The following is a 16,439-nucleotide window of genomic DNA, read 5'->3' on the forward strand; positions in this document are numbered from 1 at the left end:
CCCCACATTTATTTTTAATGCAAATTCTAACTGCACTGCTTCATCAGCACTATTAATGTACCTTTAAAAAGAAAATCAATGGCTGCGACCAGAAGAAACAAAGAAGGGCAATGTCTAAAGACAAGTGCTAGATCTGGTCTGAAAAGACCAACATTTGACATAAGTTCCATATGCACAACTTCAGAGCAATGTGAATGATGCATAAGAATGAAAAAATAGTAAGTCAATTCTAAATCACTTCATAAATCCTCTAGAACTTTCCACTACTGACAATTTATTAAATGCAACAATATAGGGCTGTATATTAACTATCAAAATGAAAATCAGTCTAATGTTTTTAAATAAAAAACACATTTCTCCCAAAAATGTTTTACTTTGGGGTCTACATATGTTGATTGCTAATTCCCATGTCAAAAATTAAGTAATTCTGAAGACTTTACTCAAAGATTTGTGATTTTGTTGAGTAGAACAGGAGAATATTTGGTATTATTAATCTTGCAATATCAACACCCCAGTCAATAGACACCCTTTGAAGTCCAGAACCATCATCCATCCTGCCCACTCAGATGTACTAGTCCCCATTCACCTTCAGTGCAGGCAAGGCTGGCAGGGGGCCTCTGTTGTAGGATTTCCACTAACCCACGCCTTTCAGAGGGGAAAGGTAAGTGCTTACAGCCACAAACGACCCAAGTTAAACAGAAAATTGTTTCTTATTCTCACTTTAGTGGCACATTAATGTCTAAATTAGAATAATATCCAAAAATAATGAAAAACAATTATGAATTCTAGTTCTACCAGAAAAATAAATGAAATACTTAGAACGGCTTGTTAAACTCAACTTTCTGGATTATCTCACAGCTCCTGAGGCCACTATAAAATCTGGGGGCTGCAGGGTCACTCAGCAGTGAAGCACTTATGTAGCATACTTGAAGTCTTCAGTTAGTCTATAGTGTTCACGAAAAATTGATGATGATAATGATGATGATGACGATAACCTTGAAGGATGGCTTTGAATAGATGATGTTAACACCTCTCAGCAGTAACTAACCCATAATCAATATATTTACTGAAATACATAAATTTCCATTAATATAGCAAAATATCAATTAAACTGTACAAAATTAAACAAAACACGTATCTATAGCAATGTGAAAGCATTACTTTTATATGGTGCAAAAGGAGCAGCCCTAGGTGTGGCCATTCAGGAGTTCATCAGGCTCTTAGCTAATCAAACAGAGGCCACAAACTAAAAGCCCTTGAAAGGATTTTTACAAAATGCAAAATCTCAGACTCAGCCCACACTTACCAACCAGAATATTCTGTGCATTAAAGAGGAAGAAACTAATCTATGGGTTGTCAGTGGTGGCATACACCCTTAATCCCAGCACGTGGGAGGCAGACACAGGTGGATCTCTGAGTTCAAGACCAGTCTGTGTACAGAGCAAGTTCTAAGACAACGATAGCTACACAGAGAAACTATCTCAAAAAAAAAAAAACTAAAAGGAAAGGAAAGGGAAGGGAGGGAGAGAGGGAGGGAGGGAGGGAGGAAGGAAGGAAAAGAAAAAGAAAACAGTATACAAAAGTACATTAATGTACTCAACAACCTACACACCAATTCCAGTCATTTGGATGGAACCCCAACAGCTCCTTATGGGTCCATACTAAAACACAGAACACTCATCAAATAAACCGTTTGTGGTACCCTTATCTACTGACTACCTCCTGCTTAATTATTTAAAGTCTCATTCATATGGATTTCTCTTTGGAAATTTGCAGTCATTCGAGGAGTGAGGGAAGGACTAAAAACCCTTCAGTAATAGATTGGAAAATGTTAAGCAGCTAAAAGCAACAATTTTAAATGGTTTCAGCAGGAGAGTCCTTTTTGTAAATAAAATGCCATGAAGACCAGTACAGAAAAGGGAAAAAGAAAAATCAAGGCACCTCAAGAGTACAAGTGTGGTTTTGAGGCTGTGGTTTGCTTTTAGAATAAGGAATGGCTAAAGGATCTAAAGACGAGGACCAGCCAAATGGCCAGTAGGTAAAGGTGCTGCCGCCAAACCATCTGTTCGATCCCAGCACCCACACAGAGGAAGGAGAGGACCAACTCATCCTCTGATCTCTGCACACAGGCCATGGCATATGCACACCCACACACACATATAAAATACAGACCTAATGGTTTTAAGTAAGACAAATTGGAACAGGAATTTCTTTTTTCTTTTTAAGTTTTCAAGACAGGGTTTCTCTGTGTAACAGCCCTGGCTGTCCTAGAACTCACTCTGTAGACCAGGCTGGCCCTGGAGCTCACAGAGATCTGCCTGCTGGGATTAAAGGTGTGCACCACCATCACTAGGCCAGGAATAAATTTCTGAGAAGGATATTGTGATAGTTTGTCTACTAAGTTAGTTTAAGCAAGAATAGGATTCTGTAATTAAGTCTTAAGAAAAAACAAAAAGATGAATATCAAAGCTACAAAAATAAAGAATGCATTTTTAATATTCTGACTGATCACAGTAGAAAAAAGACATCTGCAGATGTGTATATATAATATACAAAATGCATATTATATAATATACAGATTTTATATGTAATATGTACATAAACATATATTACAGGAGTAAAACCTCTCATCCAGTACTAAGCAAATACGATTCTGCTTATCTTCCAATATCAGACAAGACTAGGCAAGCTCAGTCATATGGTCATAGAAACCTACACATTAAAATCTGTTAGACTTTATTACAAGATCTAGACAGGTACTGGGAAAGGAAGAACTAAGCAAATGCCAGCAGGCCTTTGACATGGGTGGTGTAAACTGGTAAAATAAACACAGAAAGCTATCAGACAACACAAAGCTAGTAGACATGCTCTAAAGTAAAAACATCATGAAACCTCTAACATGGTAATTCCACGGATAGATATCTATGTAAGGAAAGTTCTCAAATAGTAGACATAAAGAATCATACTAAGAAATGAAATTGCAGGCTGAAGGTAGAGTGAAAAGACTGGAAATATTGTGAAATAAATAAATTAAAAGGTTAAGACATGTTTCTATTATGAAATAGCACACAGCAGTTAAAAAGAATGAGATTGATATTTTTTCTATGCCAACTCAACCTGAGCAATGCCAGGGATGGGATAACCCTTATGCTTCTGTTTATCACATTACTTAGGACAGGGCAAGTCTACAGCTGATAATAAAGAAAAAATACTCAAGAGGAAAACAGTGGATATGTGTTAGGTATATTAGTGAAGAAAACCTCTGGGGGAGGTCGAAAGCTACACAAATCATAAAGTATGGATAACTTGAATGAGGACGTGGAATACTTTGGTTCTCAAAGGTGAACAGAAAGAAGAGTGAGCTGACCCAATCTGGCAGCGCAGGCCTGGAACAATAGCTACTCTAAGGCCGGGACAGGAAGGTTCCAAGTTCAAGGGCTTCCTGGACAAAGAGTGACAGCAAGGCCAGACTAAGCAATTTAGTAAGACTCTTACAAAATAAAAGTTTAAAGAAGGCTGGAAGTTAGCTCAGTGGCAGGTAGACTGCCTAGCATGTGTAAGGCCCTGGGTTCGATTCATAGTACAGCAATTCTTTTTTTTTTACAGAACATTTTTTATTTTTCACTAAGACTTTCCCAGAGGACATAACTAAGCTTGTCACCATCCCTAACCCCACAAAGGGTTAGTGCACTCACTGCTGTAAAGCAGATACAAACAGTTTCCAGGACTGGAACCAACCTTAACTGGCAAAGACCACTTTCTCTCTGAATTACCATAAAAATGTTTAAGTAAAAAAAGAAAGGAAAGGAGCAAAGGGGCAATGGTGGTTTCAGAATGAAAAGATCATTCACTATCATGTCATACATTCAATCTTGGCTCTAGTAACAAAATGGAAACAGGATTACTATCATACAAAATGTTCACTACAGCACACTTTATGCACCTGTTCCAAGCCCACCCTCAGCCCCCAATGCTTCCAACTCAACTACTTCCCAGCCTGTTGGGCCTGTCGATGAAGGAGCATGTAGATCTTCTCTTTGATCCAGTCTTTGTTATAAGGCTGGTACGTCTGTGTATCAGCTCGGTAAACAAGACAGCTGAGATCTGCCAGATCATCGATAAAGTCAAACAACTGACTGATATCGTATGTGATGGAGGGGCTGTTGGGATTCATTCTCTTCAGATGTTGTTCATACATTTTACAAACACCTTCCATGCACTCATTCACAGACTCATAGTCAGCGTAAGTCCTGCCTTCTGGTGTCTTGGTAGGCTGTACCAACAAAATGGTGTGAGACATGGCGCCAAACGCTTTGCTGCAGCCGCCGCTAACACCGCTGCCGCCGCCCATATTCTTAAAAGCATTTTCTTTTTAAATAACTACGTTTGTACGAAATGACAAGATGATACAATCAAGTCCCACATATCAGTCACTGTTTCCTTAGTAACTACATCTTATACATGCTGCCTGCACTTCAAAACCAAGAAGCCACCTACAAATGTTGATCTCATGCAACTGTCCTTTCTGTTCATCCTGTAACCAGCACTACCAGGAAGGCCTCTCATTCGAGCCCTTCCCCTCTGCCATCTCTAACCCCTAAGAACACAATCTTTTTCTGGCTTATATTCTGCTATTGTATTTGCCTTTGAGAATGGACTCATACAATTGCCTTTTATGGCTCATTTCCTTTAGTCAAATATACCTGACATGGATCCAAGTTGTGGGATGCATCATGCTAGGTATATAATTTGTGTGTGTGTGTGTGTGTGTGTGTGTGTGTGTGTGAGAGAGAGAGCGAGAGAGAGAGAGAGAGAGAGAAAGAGAGACAGACAGACAGACAGACAGACAGAGACAAACTGCCAAATCTGTTTTTCAGAATAATTATATCATTTTACTTTGCCACCAGTAATGTATTTGGAACCCAATTTCTCAACATTCTTGTCAGGATGTGGTATTTTCACTACAACAAAACATTTTTTGATTTGTATATGTGGTATACATGTGCAGTGTATAAGCATAAAGAGGCCAGATGAGGATGTTTGGTGTCCTCCTCTATCACTGTCTTATTCCTTTGAGACAGGTCTTACATCGACCAGGGGCTTGGCTGGGGGGCGGCAAGTCCCAGGTATCCCCTCGTCTTCCATATTCTCCATGGCTTTAAACATGAACTGATTTAAACTCAAGTCCCAACAACAGCACAGCAAATGCTCTTACTCACTGAGCCATTTCCACAACCTCGAACTTTGATTTTATCTGCTCTCTTTAGTGAGGAATGAAATGTCATTTTGGGTTTTCCTGGTGCCCTGCGAAATTAATCATTTCTTCATAGGCTCAAAAAGTATCTACATGGTCAAATTGTTTTTGTCTTTTGTCCATTTTTAATTGGACAGTAAACAGTCTCAATATTAATTTGTGTACTTTTCTATACCCTAGATATTTTCAGATATGTAGCTTTGAAGTTTTTCCTCATAGTATCCTTTTATCATCTTTAAAAACTATATACCTATTTTCGAACACCCCAAGTCCATGTGGTCCTGTCCTTACCTGCACACTGGAAGCATCATGGGTTGGGGGCAGGGAGGCCTGGAGTGTAACAAAGAAAATAGACTCATCTTTCCTCAGCAGCCACTGACTGTCAGCAGCCCCTCAACTACGGGTGGGGAGTTGGGGGCCCCTCCCCACTCCGTGTCCGACCTATTATTATATTGATAGGATCTTCCAAAAAGTATCTTTAACTTTGATGATACCCAATTGCCTGTTTCCCTTTAGAGATAACATTTTTTGCATATCACATGAGAATTCATTCCCAAGTTTGAGCTCATGGTTTTCCAGTTTTCTTTTTAAAACTTTACAGCTACACATCTTAATCTATAATCCATCAGTTTATGAGCAGAGAGAGAGAACTTGAGGTCTTTCCATCAGAATACCTTCCACTATTTAGCTAATCTCAACTCCGATCGTATCTGCTCATGTGATCAGACATTTAACACAATTATAAAGTGCAGTGCAGGGAGGGAGGAAACGCAGATTTGAATTTTTATTTCCTCACACTCAGTGTTCTGATGAAATTCATGCATAAGTACCTGGGTTTACCCAGGAAGACCTTGAAAGCTCTTGTAGATGACATCAACTCTCAAACTCTGAAAAATAAAAAATAGCCTGGGTGATCGTGTACACTTTTAATTCCACGTACTCAAAGGCAGAAGAAGATGGGTCTCTGAGTTTAAGCCAGCCTGGTCTACATAGAGAGTTCCAAGACAGCCAGAGCTACAGAGTGAGATTCTGGCTTTAAAAAAAAAAAAAGAAAAAAAAACAAAGACAGGGATGAGGATAAAAAAAAATTAGGCTCCCTGCAGAAGGGTCTGTCACATAGCTCTGAATAAGGAGAGGGGGTACTGCATACACAGCACCTGCTTTAGTACAGTTAAATGGTTTTAAACGTAGGGAGCAGTAAGTACAAAAGGCTGAGGTATACCTTCAGATAAATGGAACAGTTTATGAATGATTTCATGAGACTTGTGAGTGACTGCAAGTCAGTTCAGGGTTTGAGTAGGTGAATGACCTAGTTAGAGTGATGGTATCAATGAAATCATCTCAAAGACAAGGATGAACAGGGCACAGCAAGAGGCACCAGTTACTCAGCTGATTGCTACAGGCTGAATGAGACATCGTGCAAACCTACATGACTACTTAGGCATCTGGCTGAGTGTGGGTGCTCAAACCTAGAACCCAGTACTTGAGAGATTAAGGCAGAAGGATTTCCATAAATTTGAGGCCAGTCTGGGCCTGTTGCAACACACACACACACATACACATACACACACACACACACACACACACACACACACACACACACACACGAGGGTATTCGGCAGAGGTTTCAAGAAACATGTATTTGAGAAATATTTAGAAAGGAAAGGAAGAAAGGGTGAAAAAGACGTGTGTCTGTGTGTCTCAATGAAAGCACGGGCCGGGAGGATTGCCAAGGGGAAGCAGAGACACTGTGCAGCAGCAACTTTACGCCCGGTGGTCAGCCTCTAGTGTTGCCTGGTAGGCATTTACAACAGCATGGAGGATGGATGCAGTTTCCTAAGATATTCTTTGAATGTCAAATATGCTGTAGATTCCTAAACACATGAGTACTTTAAAAGATGCCCAGGAACAACTGTTCAATAAAACAAAGCCTGTTTAACAATTTCTTCTTTCATTTCCCCTCCCTCCACTACTCTTCTCTCCCTTCCTAGCTCCCTCCCTCTATCTCTTCTTTGAGACAGCATCTTAGCCTCCAACTCACAATCTTCCTGTCTAAGCTTTCCAAACTGCCATTACCAGGATGTGCCGTGTGTGTACCCGGCCTAACGTTAATCTTACACCTCCCAAGTTTACTTAACCATGAATCTTCTTTTCATGTAACGCTCCATACAACCAATGTTCTGACACAATTACTTTGGAAATCACTGATTTGACAACAAGGATCAGGTACAGTGAGCTCAGGCCTCTAATCGCAGCATTCGAGAGGCAGGAGGACTGTCATGAATTTGATGGCAACAATGTGAAACCCTGTCTCAAAACCAAAACAAAAAGACCCAAAGAATGCAAAACCTCTCCACTAGCAGCATTTTACTCACTGTCCCTCGCAGAATCCTATCCACATGGCTCACTACCCTTCTGCGGCTGTGCCCCGTAGTCCCCTCTGCGGCTGTGCCCGGCAGTCCCCTCAGGGGCTGGGCCCCGCGGTCCCCTCGGGGGCTGGGCCCCGCGGTCCCCTCGGGGGCTGGGCCCCGCGGTCCCCTCTGGGGCTGGGCCCGGCGGTCCCCTCGGGGGCTGTGCCCCGCAGTCCCCTCTGGGGCTGGGCCCCGCGGTCCCCTCGGGGGCTGTGCCCCGCAGTCCCCTCTGGGGCTGCTCCTGCAGCTCAGCCGCTGTCTGATCAGAGAGCCTTTGATGAGCACTGGAGAACAGGTGTCAACTTACACCCTGCACTTCGGGCCCTTCACTCGCTCTATTTTTCTTCACAGTGCTGATGGTCACACAGCAAATCAAACCTTATTTTGTCTTTTACCCATAGAGTAAGACACACGAGTAAGTCTGTGTTGTCCAGTCATTAAGCTTACCACTTTCCATAAATAGGTACTTATTACTCAGCTGTTCAATAACTCAGTGACTATCATTTAACATCTATCTGAGTATAATGATTTAATATTAAAGTAGGTAACAGGTGAAATAGCTACTTATCAGCATATTCACAAGGAGTGCTTACCTCAGAATATTCTGGTTCATATTTTTCATATCTACATTCTATATAAAAACACAGGATTGGAGTTTGTTGTTTTTAAAAAGTTGTTTCAGGATTTTGGAAACTTTAAGCTCAAACTTTTCATTCAAAACCATTTTAAGACCTCTACTCTTAGCTTTCCAAAGTGCACAGAGAGCACGTTCGTGTATCTCCTTTTGCCGCACTTTTGCGGACACTAGATGACAAGTCTGGACCTGAAGTTCTACATTTGAAAGCAGACACCCTTTAAAGCTAGGGGCCTTTTTCTTCACGGATATCCATGACTCCTTTCTCAAGAACTCAAGAACAGCTGTTCTCAACCTGTGGGTTGTGACCCGTTGGGGGTTGAAAGACCCTATCACAAGGGTCATCTAAGACCATCTGCATAAGATATTTACATTACAATTCATAACAGTAGCAAAATTATAGTTATGAAATAGCAACAAAATAATTTTTGTTTGTTTATTTATTTTTGAGACAGGGTTTCTCTGTGTAGCTTTGGAGCCTTTCCTGGATCTCGCTCTATAGACCAGGCTGGCCTCGAACTCACAGAGATCCACCTGCCTCTACCTCCCGAGTGCTGGGATTAAAGGCGTGCGCCACCACCACCCGGCTAGAAAAATAATTTTATGGCTGTATTAAAGGGTCGCAGCACGAGAAAGCTTGAGAACCACTGCACTGGAGACTGCCAGTGCTAGAGTAGATTTTAGGTGGGTAGTGTTTCCATTTTTCCTTCTGACATTACTCTCCACTATTGGTCAGTTTTTCAACTGAACATATTCCACATGATAACGGACTCTCATAGGTACCTACATTCCACTAAAGTCAAAGTAAATTCTCACTGACACATGCAACAATTTTTCAAAGTATTTCATAATACAACCTACAAACTATAAAGTAATTTAACATCAAATGCAGTATTTCTAAAATTTCTAAAATTCACAATACAAAGCAAATACGGCTCAATTCGTACTCAGGTTATATCCATTGGATTATATATTAAACCCAGTGAAATGTAGAAATATTGTGAGTGGAAATGTACTTTATAATCTCACTGATGAAATCAAAAATTAGCAACCCAGTGTAATACAGACTATTGCATTTTAGCCTTGTGACCGCACAGCTGACAGGCCTGGGGCTCACTCCTGGCTCTTTGGCACCAACAGTATCTTCTCATCTATTGCTAGCACAGCAGAAGATCAAACTTCAAGTTTCAAAGTGCAGTAACTGCCGAATGCACAGTGCTCCCACAGCATTCGAAGTTAAACGTTGTAGGATGAACCATTTTAGGCTGGAGACTTGGTCTGTATGACTCAGTCGGTTAAGACACAAACAAGTATTTATTAGGGGATAACAAAGCTGATGCTACATCACTTCATATTCCTCGTATAACCAACTACACAATTGTTATTCACTCCAGTGATCGGACTAGAAATGAAAGCTGGGATTCTTTCTAATGAAAATACCTAAAACTGAATAATAAATGAAAGACTCTACAGTTACTTTCTTTATGCAGCTATTATAAATAAGTGTGTGCCTTCTATGGTAATTTTTAATTTTACTTAAAGTAGTATCTCCAAAATTAAAAATAACTTCTAAGTACAACAAAACAAAATCTATCAATCTGTGAGCCATAAATCAATGAAAAGGAAGTAAAAAAGGAGGACATGACTGCTCCTAGATCTGGTGGAGGAGAAGGTTTAATATAGATATGTGGGAGAGCACAGCTAGAGGCAGAGACATCTGAGAGAGTCCAGCATGGACATGACCATGAGCAGGGACATGTAAGGAGAAGGGAGGCCAGGCGGGAAGAGGGTAGACAAAAAGGGCTGGGTAACCAAAACAGCTCGATTGTATAGGGAAGGGAGGCTGAGGAAAGGGCAGTCCAGCCTCTGGATTGAAGAAGTTTAGGTTAAGGGGCGGGGCTTGCCAGCCATACCCTGTACCAGGTAGGGACTGAGGGATGCTGGCATAGGCACCACAGTTAGCCATTTGTCCTGGGTTTGACATCTAACAGTGAATTGGCAAAATGGGTCCTGAATACATCAGCCTGAGTCTTGGTTTCTTCATCTGTAAACTGAATGTGTCGGTCTAGGATTTTCTTTCAAATTGTAATATTCTTTTTTTTTTTTTTTTTTTAAACTAAAACAAAGACTATGTGATTTTAATCTTGCAAATCAACTGAGAAATTCCGGGTTTCTGATGACAAGAAATGCAAATTCCCTTAAAAGCTTACTTCCTTAAAGAGTGGACAATAAAACATGTTTATGTCTCTTCATAATGAAACACCTCAATTTGTACTCAAATGTAATGACTACTATTTATCTACTTTTGGTGAATAAAAGCCGAGGACAATTTATTAGAGCTAGAAGAGTCTGAATCTAAGAAGGTCACAGCCGGTGTGCTGAGGTGCTAGCAAAGCATCTATGCACTAGAAAGCTGCCATTTTTCTTCCTTGACAAAGACTCCATCTGCCACTGAGCCATTTACAGCCTCCAAGTTAGAATATCAATGATTTCCCACCATTCTGCAAGCCTGCTCTCACCTTGGTGTCACCTCTGTAATACAGCTGCAGCAGATGATGAATCCCTCAACTGTAGGCATGAAGCCCACGCTTTATTCACCCAAGAGGTATTTAAGTTGCCCTACAATGCCCCATTTTTATTCATTCTGGGTTGCAAAGGAATTATAGAGTACATATATGCACTATGATTCTAGTTGTTTTACTTACATGCTTTAAAACAAGCATATTCGGAAAATGTTAAAACCCAAGACTCCACAAGGCAGTTCTCAATAACGGCTCATGAATCAAAACAATGGACCGTTACCTATTTTTCCGCTGGGGAGATCGCTCAGTGGGCAAAGGCTCTTGCCACCAAGCCCTCTGAGTTTGATGCTCTGGACTCACGTGGTGGAAGGAGAAAACCAATTCCCATAAGTTGTCCTCTGACCTCCACACATAGTGTGACATGCACATGTCCACATATAAACATACACACATATAAAAAAATAAATTATTTAAAGAATTACATCATATTTCTTGTTAATAAAATCTGCTGCTTTGGGGGGGGGGGCAGTGCCCTCCTTGCTCATGCTATACATATACTCCTGCAATAAAGCCTTTCCACTCAAAACTGTTTTCTTAATAAAACAGCTCATGCCGGGCGGTGGTGGCGCACGCCTTTAATCCCAGCACTCGGGAGGCAGAGCCAGGCGGATCTCTGTGAGTTCGAGGCCAGCCTGGGCTACCAAGTTAGTTCCAGGAAAGGCACAAAGCTACACAGAGAAACCCTGTCTCGGAAAAAAAAAGAAAAAAAGAAAAAGAAAAAGAAAAAAAAAAACACAGCTCAGCTCCGTAGAAATTGACATTACAACGATGATGTAATGTCTAGTTTTATACTTCAGTTAGTGTTGTTAACACTGCAAACAAGCCAAATCCAAAATAGAATGAAATTTTTCAATTCTATTTTGTCGTTTCCCACTACTTTGTGTTCAGTAAAGCTGTAGGAACAGATGGTTACTATCAGACTATGACAAATACTTCTGGGGCAGGGCATGTATTTGTCATGCACTTGGTAAAGTGCTTGTCCAGCATATACAAACGCTCTAGGTTTGATCCATAACACCACAGAAATACAAGCCTATAATGCCACTGGAGATAAAGACAGGAAGATCAGCAGTTCAAGGCCACCTTCAGTTACATGATGAGTTCAAGGCCAACTTGGAATATAGGAGACCCTCCCTCAAAAATAAATGAGCCGGGCGGTGGTGGCGCACGCCTTTAATCCCAGCACTCGGGAGGCAGAGCCAGGCGGATCTCTGTGAGTTCGAGGCCAGCCTGGTCTCCAAAGTGAGTTCCAGGAAAGGCGCAAAGCTACACAGAGAAACCCTGTCTCGAAAAACCAAAAAAAAAAAAAAAGAATGAATGAATGAATAAATAAATGAATGAATGAATAAATAAATAAATAAATAAATAAATAAATAAATAAATAAATAAATAAATGCTTCCCTCATCCCTTTTAAACAAATATACCATAATATTTGGTCATTAATATCTTTACAAATGTGCATACATTTTTATTTAAAATTTTAGTTTATTTATGTATTTGAGACCTGTTTTCCTAAGTAACCTAATCTGGCTTTGAAATCAGAAACTTCTTGCCCAGGTTCCACAGTGCTGACATCACAAGTATATACAACCATGTCAGGTTAACCCATCCTCTTATCTGAAAAGTAAGGATTCGCTACAAAAGAAAGGAAGAACTAGTCTGTTACATACAAACTATGGGCGAATACAAAAGAGGTTAAAAGAAGGTTCTGGTCTCAGGCTAAGCAAATAATAAACACTCTCTTTAAAAAGCCTCTAAAATGAAAGACAAGGCACTTTACTGAGGAAGTAAAATACAAAAGAAAGTATTCTGGAGTTGAGATTAGGAGAGCTCCATCTGTTTAGAGCTCTGGTCCAGGGAAAGTCACTCACCAGAAAGTCAAGTGAGTGGAAGAGATGCCGTCTACAGCCTTCCTGCTCTAGCATTCCACGATAAGAGAACACCAAGTGTCCAATGACAGAGAAGCCCCGACTCCAGACTTTGCAATTCACACTCCCTTTCAGCCAGAACCCAGAAGGAAAGGAATCTGAGTTGGGTATTCTAAGATGTGCAGCATTTGACTACACACAGAGGTGGAAAAAGATGTTTCCACAAAAATGAGAAGAGCATAAATAAATGTGAGAAAAAGCAATCATGACTTCAGCTATGTTAATATGGCAACGTTATCCACAGTGTGAGAAGAGGAGATATGGTCTTGGAAACAGAAAGTGCTAAGTGAACAGACAGCTGTCTCAGTGTGAGCTAGGGATGACAGTGTGGGGATGGAAGGGAAACAGAGGACACTGGGACTAGATAGACCACATGCCTTTTCAGGTCTGACTGCCTGGAGTCAGAAGAGAGCAATCCACAGATTCAAAGATCTCCGATCTGATGTGGAAATTGGTGACTTTAATCGCAAAAGCAGACCTAAAACAGGATTTTTGTTAAAACAATATAAGAGAGAAAAGAACACACCAAAAGGAAGAAAGTCACCTAATATTCAAAAAAGAATACAGAACTAAGACACCAACGTCACAATCTGCCAGAGTACTGTCACACAATGTCACTCTTAGGTTCCTTCCGATGCTGGAGAGATGCTCAACGGTTAAGAGCACTGGCTGCTCTTCCAGAGGTCCTGAGTTCAGTTCCCAGCAACCACATGGTTGGCATATGTATGTATATGTGCACAGAACCAGAATCATCAGACCACCTTAGGGTTGGAGTTACAGAGACACCTACCATAGGTGTTAAGAACCCTGAACTCGGGTCCTCTGCAAGAGTATTATGTGTTCTTATCCACCAAGTCATCTCTCAGAGATTCATAAAATATTTTAAGATGTTCATATATTTGAATAAGATAATAGTGTTTAAATTTCCACTTAAATAATAAATGACAGACTTTCTACCATAAATACACATCATGTGTATCAGTGAATGGCAATCAGATTCGAATATTCAATCAGATTCAAAAGTCCAATCCTTGTCATAGTTGAACACTGATATGGTGACATGATGACTTGATATTTCTAATATTTCAAAATGTTAAAGAATCCAAGCATGAAGGACAATGGAAATGAATCCCAATGCTGAGATTCCAAGCACAAGACATCATGACTGGCTTCTTTGTGTGGGATCCCACTCATGTCCTATTGTTTGTATGACAGCACCAAGCTATCTCCTTGGCCCTTTGCTTCCCTTTTTATAACCATAACCCACTGTTTTCAAAGAACAAATTGGCAAAGTTTGCTAAGAAGCCTCTTCTCAAAGAGCAATTCTTACACAGTATTGTTGATCTTATTTGCATTGCTCACCACTGCCTGATGAGCCAGCCTCTCCATCAGAATTCTAACAACCCCCTTCTTCCCACCTCATGTAACCTTTGGAATGTGGAGAACGGAAGGTGAAAGGAAACAGTGGGGAGAAGAGTAATAACACCAACAGTCAGCATCCTGTGCAGTTACAAACCCAGAGGAAGCTGGCAATACGGCAAATAAAAGGGAGACACTTAATATATGTAAGCTATAGAGTATCAGAGCTTAGCAGTGTGGTGCACTTTAGGGCACAGGTGATTAGATTACCCTGTAAGCTCATGGCTGGGCTTGTTGCCATTGCCCAGCATTATAAGAATATCACCAGGCCAGGAAGAGATCACAAGTCAAAATTTAAAAAGTACTGATTCCACTGAATGCATGCTACCTTTGCAACATCTTGAAAAACTGTGATGGAACCATGCTAGGTCCAGGACTGTCTGTAACACAGACATATATACCTTTCTACCTTAGAAAAGTTTAGAACAGCAATTCAATTTCTGCATACATATTAAGTTGCAATACATATGTATGTGGAAATTTATGAAATTTAGAAATCATAAGCTCTTTCAAAAGACAGTTTACAATATCAGGATCCTTGGTTTAATTAACTCTTGTTACCCTGTTCCAAAAAGCACACATGTGCACATACACGTGGAGGCCCAAAGTAGATACTGGTAATTATTCTTGGTCATTCTTGCATCTAACTAGTTGAGGCAAGATCTCTCAATAGAAGCCAAAGCTCCCTGATTTGGCTGGCTTTGTAAGCCAGCTTGCTCTCAGATCCTGTTTCCACCTTCCCAGGGTGGGACTAGAAGTAGGCAACCACACCCACCTGGCATTTACATGGCATTCTGGGGGGTTTGAACTCCAGTTCTCATGCTGGAGCACTTAACCGCTGAGCCATCAACTCATCCCTCACCTGTCTTTTGATGCTCATAAGAGATATTATATATACTTTTCTCATAGTATATAGCAAACTTTTTTTAAAGCTTTTTAGAGCTTTATTGGGAGAAAAAGGGGGAAAGAGAGAAAAGAGGGGAAGAGAAGGGAGAGAGAGTGGAAAAGAGTGTATATAGCAAACTTGTAACATGCATTTTACGTCTCTTTTTCTACTAGACTAAAAACTTTGAAAGGATACAGTGTATTTTCTACTTTTATAAGTCTAGCAAGCTAAAAGGAATACAGTATTTATTAAATCAAGATAATCGAACTTTCTTAAATAAGCTACAAGTATAACTTAGGGACAAAAATCATAAAATACTGACAAAATATAACTTTATACAAAACCTGAGAATGTATAATGACTTAATGTCACTAGTGAATTAAATATAGTTGCTTCCTTTAAACTATCAAATATGAAGAATGTTGACTATAAAACAATCTCATTAAACATTAACCAGGGAGGCGGAGACAAATCTGATTAGGGAAACCTTCCAGTGGCTTTACTTCACATTTGAAGGATGTGGTGCTAAGGACTGAACCTAAGGCTTCAAGCTGTTGGCAAGAGCTCTGCCCCTGCAGTCCTGGAACTCCCTGACAGATCTGCCCACCTCTATTCTCCTGCTTACAGTCTCCCTGCCTCTTGCTGCTGCATCCCCTGTTCCCTCAGGTCTTCATGTGGCTGGGCCTTCATAGAAATTCATTTCTCAACACAGTATCACTTTAGCAAGGGGGCCACTCCTAACTCTTAGGTATCTATTGCCCTAGGCTCAACTCCACCCCCTGTAAGCAGGACCACCTTCTCCTTTCCTCATCTTTGAAGTACTTATCAATCTTTGAGAATATTTGTTTTTCTCTTCTCCCACACTCCAAGGTGAACTTAATGACAAAAGAACTTTGTCCTATTGACCACAGTATCCCCAGTACATGGACAAGGAAAACACAGGTCAACACTCTGTAAATATTTGTACAATGAATAAATGCAAGAATGAGTGACTGAATGTGAGCACACAAAAAGTATTGATTAAATTAATGAAGGCTCTTAATTCTTACCTGGGGACTATTTGAGAGCAAGCAACTTTCCATTTGGCATCTAGCTTTATATCTTTTCCATTAGTATCTGCAGTATAACTGAGCTCCACAAAAATAAAGCTAAATAAAACAGAGATTAGTAGAGTATAAATTGGTTTATTTATGCGACTCAAAATGCCCTCAGGAGCCACACTAAGTCTTCATCCATTTCTTCTGCTCAACATAATGGGTCAGTCATGAGTCAGTGTATGTGGTTCACGGTTCTGGAGGCTGGAGTACAAGGAGAGTCCTTCTAT

The 16,439-nt window shown here is 40.5% G+C and overlaps 2 protein-coding genes across 16 annotated transcripts in view; both read right to left on the reverse strand.

The window, feature by feature from the left end:
* The window catches only part of Baz2b (bromodomain adjacent to zinc finger domain 2B), a 245,851-nt gene that overhangs the window by 154,561 nt on the left and 74,851 nt on the right, over positions 1 to 16,439 (reverse strand). The gene's annotated exons all lie outside the window — the stretch shown is intronic.
* On the reverse strand, positions 3,593 to 4,772 carry LOC119087839 (enhancer of rudimentary homolog). The gene has a single exon (XM_037204814.1). It carries the CDS (start codon positions 4,349 to 4,351, stop codon positions 3,986 to 3,988), a length of 366 nt encoding a protein of 121 aa, XP_037060709.1. The 5' UTR covers positions 4,352 to 4,772; the 3' UTR covers positions 3,593 to 3,985.

The sequence above is a fragment of the Peromyscus leucopus genome, chromosome 4, assembly GCF_004664715.2.
Source record: "Peromyscus leucopus breed LL Stock chromosome 4, UCI_PerLeu_2.1, whole genome shotgun sequence".
Classification (NCBI taxonomy): Eukaryota; Metazoa; Chordata; class Mammalia; order Rodentia; family Cricetidae; genus Peromyscus; species Peromyscus leucopus.